This window comes from Nansenia antarctica, assembly GCF_963989245.1.
Source record: "Nansenia antarctica genome assembly, chromosome: 11".
Taxonomy (NCBI): Eukaryota; Metazoa; Chordata; class Actinopteri; order Argentiniformes; family Microstomatidae; genus Nansenia; species Nansenia antarctica.
Genome location: NC_137681.1, coordinates 3,826,255 through 3,828,754, shown reverse-complemented (window position 1 = coordinate 3,828,754; position 2,500 = coordinate 3,826,255). Strand labels below are relative to the sequence as shown.

The 2,500-nt window shown below is 42.6% G+C and overlaps 1 protein-coding gene across 1 annotated transcript in view; it reads left to right on the top strand.

The window, feature by feature from the left end:
- tcerg1l (transcription elongation regulator 1 like) overlaps positions 1 to 2,500 on the top strand; it is a gene marked incomplete at both ends in the record, with an annotated part of 99,938 nt that overhangs the window by 4,776 nt on the left and 92,662 nt on the right. The window contains 2 exons of the mRNA XM_080541888.1: positions 876 to 1,052; positions 1,681 to 1,861. Of these exons, the coding sequence (XP_080398014.1) occupies positions 876 to 1,052; positions 1,681 to 1,861 (358 nt within the window). The remainder of the gene's footprint in view (positions 1 to 875; positions 1,053 to 1,680; positions 1,862 to 2,500) is intronic.

Below are 2,500 nucleotides of genomic sequence, written 5' to 3'. Positions count from 1 at the left end.
ACAACAACAACAACAACAAACAACAACAACAACAACAGTACATTTTATTGAAAAGTGCTTTTCTCAAACTCAACAACAATATACAGAAAAAGAAGCAGGAAGCAATAATAAACAACAACCAAATATAAACACAACAAACCTAAAGGCAGCTATGGGGGACCGAGTCAGTCAGGACTCATGCTGTGCTGTACGCTGTACAGGGAGCGTACAAGTAAAATGACATTTCTACTCAAGTCAAGCACATGCTCTCCTGACTGTAGAAGTAAAACAATAATACATCACATTACACAGTAATACACCAGCAGCAGTGGCTCTATACACAGTAATATACTACCAACAACGACTCTATACATGAATATACTAACAACAGTGACTCTATACATGAATACACTTCCAACAGTGACTCTATACATGAATACACTTCCAACAGTGACTCTATACATGAATACACTTCCAACAGTGACTCTATACATGAATACACTACCAACAACGACTCTATACAGTAATATACTACCATCAGTGACTCTTTACATGAATACACTACCAACAATGACTCTATACACATTAATACACTACCAACAACGACTCTATACAGTAATACACTACCAACAGTGACTCTATACATGAATACACTAACAACAGTGACTCTATACATTAATACACTACCAACAATGACTCTATACATGAATACACTACTAACAGTGACTCTATACATGAATACACTAGCAACAGTGACTCTATATACACAGTAATACAACAGTGGCAGTGACTCGGTAGTAATAACATTTCCAAAAGCAAAATGCATGTGGTCTCAGGTCTCTAATGCTGTGTATCTGCCTGTGTCGTTCTCTAATGCTTTGTCGTTGTCCTTCCAGTGGGAGCTGCCGTCGCGGCACCATGTTTTGGGCTTCCAGCCCCCCGCCACCCTGGACCTGCTCCCTGTGTTCCCCCGGGTCTACCGTCTACCGTCTACCGTCATCCCCCCCCACTTTGGCAAAGGCTGGGTGGAGAAGAGGGTCCCAGACTACAAGGTAGTCAACTTCTTCAACCTCGTACTATATCTAATTATAATAATAATAATAATTCATTGTATTTATATAGGCTTTTCCGGGGCTCAAAGACAAGTTTGACAATAAGGGAAAAACTGAAGACACAGAAACAACAAGCAACAGATAACATGAGCACATAGAACACAGAGTTAATGAACGGGGGACAATTAAGGCAGGAATGTCCAGGGGGGGAGGGGGGGTGGCAGGGTTAGGGGAGATGGTTAGGGGTAGGGGAGGTTGTGTGCATGGGAGAACAGGTAGGTTTTGTGGTGGGTTTTAAAAGTGGAGAGTGAGGGTGAGTCTCTGAGTTGGTTGAGGGAGAAAGTTCCAGAGGCGGGGTGCAGCTCATTGTCATTATGTGCTTTGTTATTATGTACTGTACTGTATAATGTTCTTTTTTTTATGGCTCTCTAATTGCCCTATTCTACTGTAATATAAAGCTACACAGCAACAGTTCACAGTGAGTAAGCTTTACTTAGTTTATGTGTGAAGTCATGGTAGCCCCTACCAGATGGTAAATCAAAACTGTGACCATGGCCCACAGAATCAACAACAGGACTGTAAAAGTAGACATCCCCCTTAGATCTTTACAGAGGATTAACTACCTCCATCCCATCTGTGTGTTCTTTAGGTGTACCTCAACAACACCCTTGCTTTGGAGACCACCTGGATCAGTCCTGAGGACATTGGAATTTTCCAGAGGCAAGAGAAACCGCTGTTGGTGACAAATCAGATGGCAATGAGGATATCCAGGCCGACCGCCGCCTCTAGGAATGTTCGTACCCTGCTGGTGTCACCGAGGCGTATATCAGGTTAGTCTTAAAATGTATTACCTGCCCCTACTTTAAGAGCTGGCCCACAGCTACTGTGGAGAAGCCATAATGGCTTCCCATACTATACTATCCTTCTTCGATATATAAATATAACTTTGTCATCCCAAAGTTTAATCCTCCAACTCATGAACAGACTGCCATCAGCATTCTACCCTACCCCACTAATCACTTCCGGATATGCAGTACCATCTGTGTATACTATCAGTGTTTGTATGGATTCGTGTGGGTGGTCGGTTTGGAAAAGGAAATGCGTTGAATAGGACCCCTCATTAAATCCAGATGGTTGCAGATTGGTTCTGTAGAATGTTGAGGCGCAAAGGTTTCGGGGTGTTTAGTGGGAGCAACCTGTTTCTCTAGTCTAGCGCGTGTGGAGGACTTACCTGAAGGAGGTGGTTATTGGAGGATGCAAAAAAAGATACATAACAAGCTGAATGGAGATGGGCGGGAGAGTTCAAGGGTGAAATATAGCACATACGTCTAGGTAGAGCAGCCCAAAAATATAATGCCATCCATATTCATCCAGCAAAAGTCATCCATTATTCATTGAGCAGAAATCGATCTCACGCTGACTGTAAGTTGCTCTTACATGAATGCAATAAGGAGCAGTCCATAGTAGTA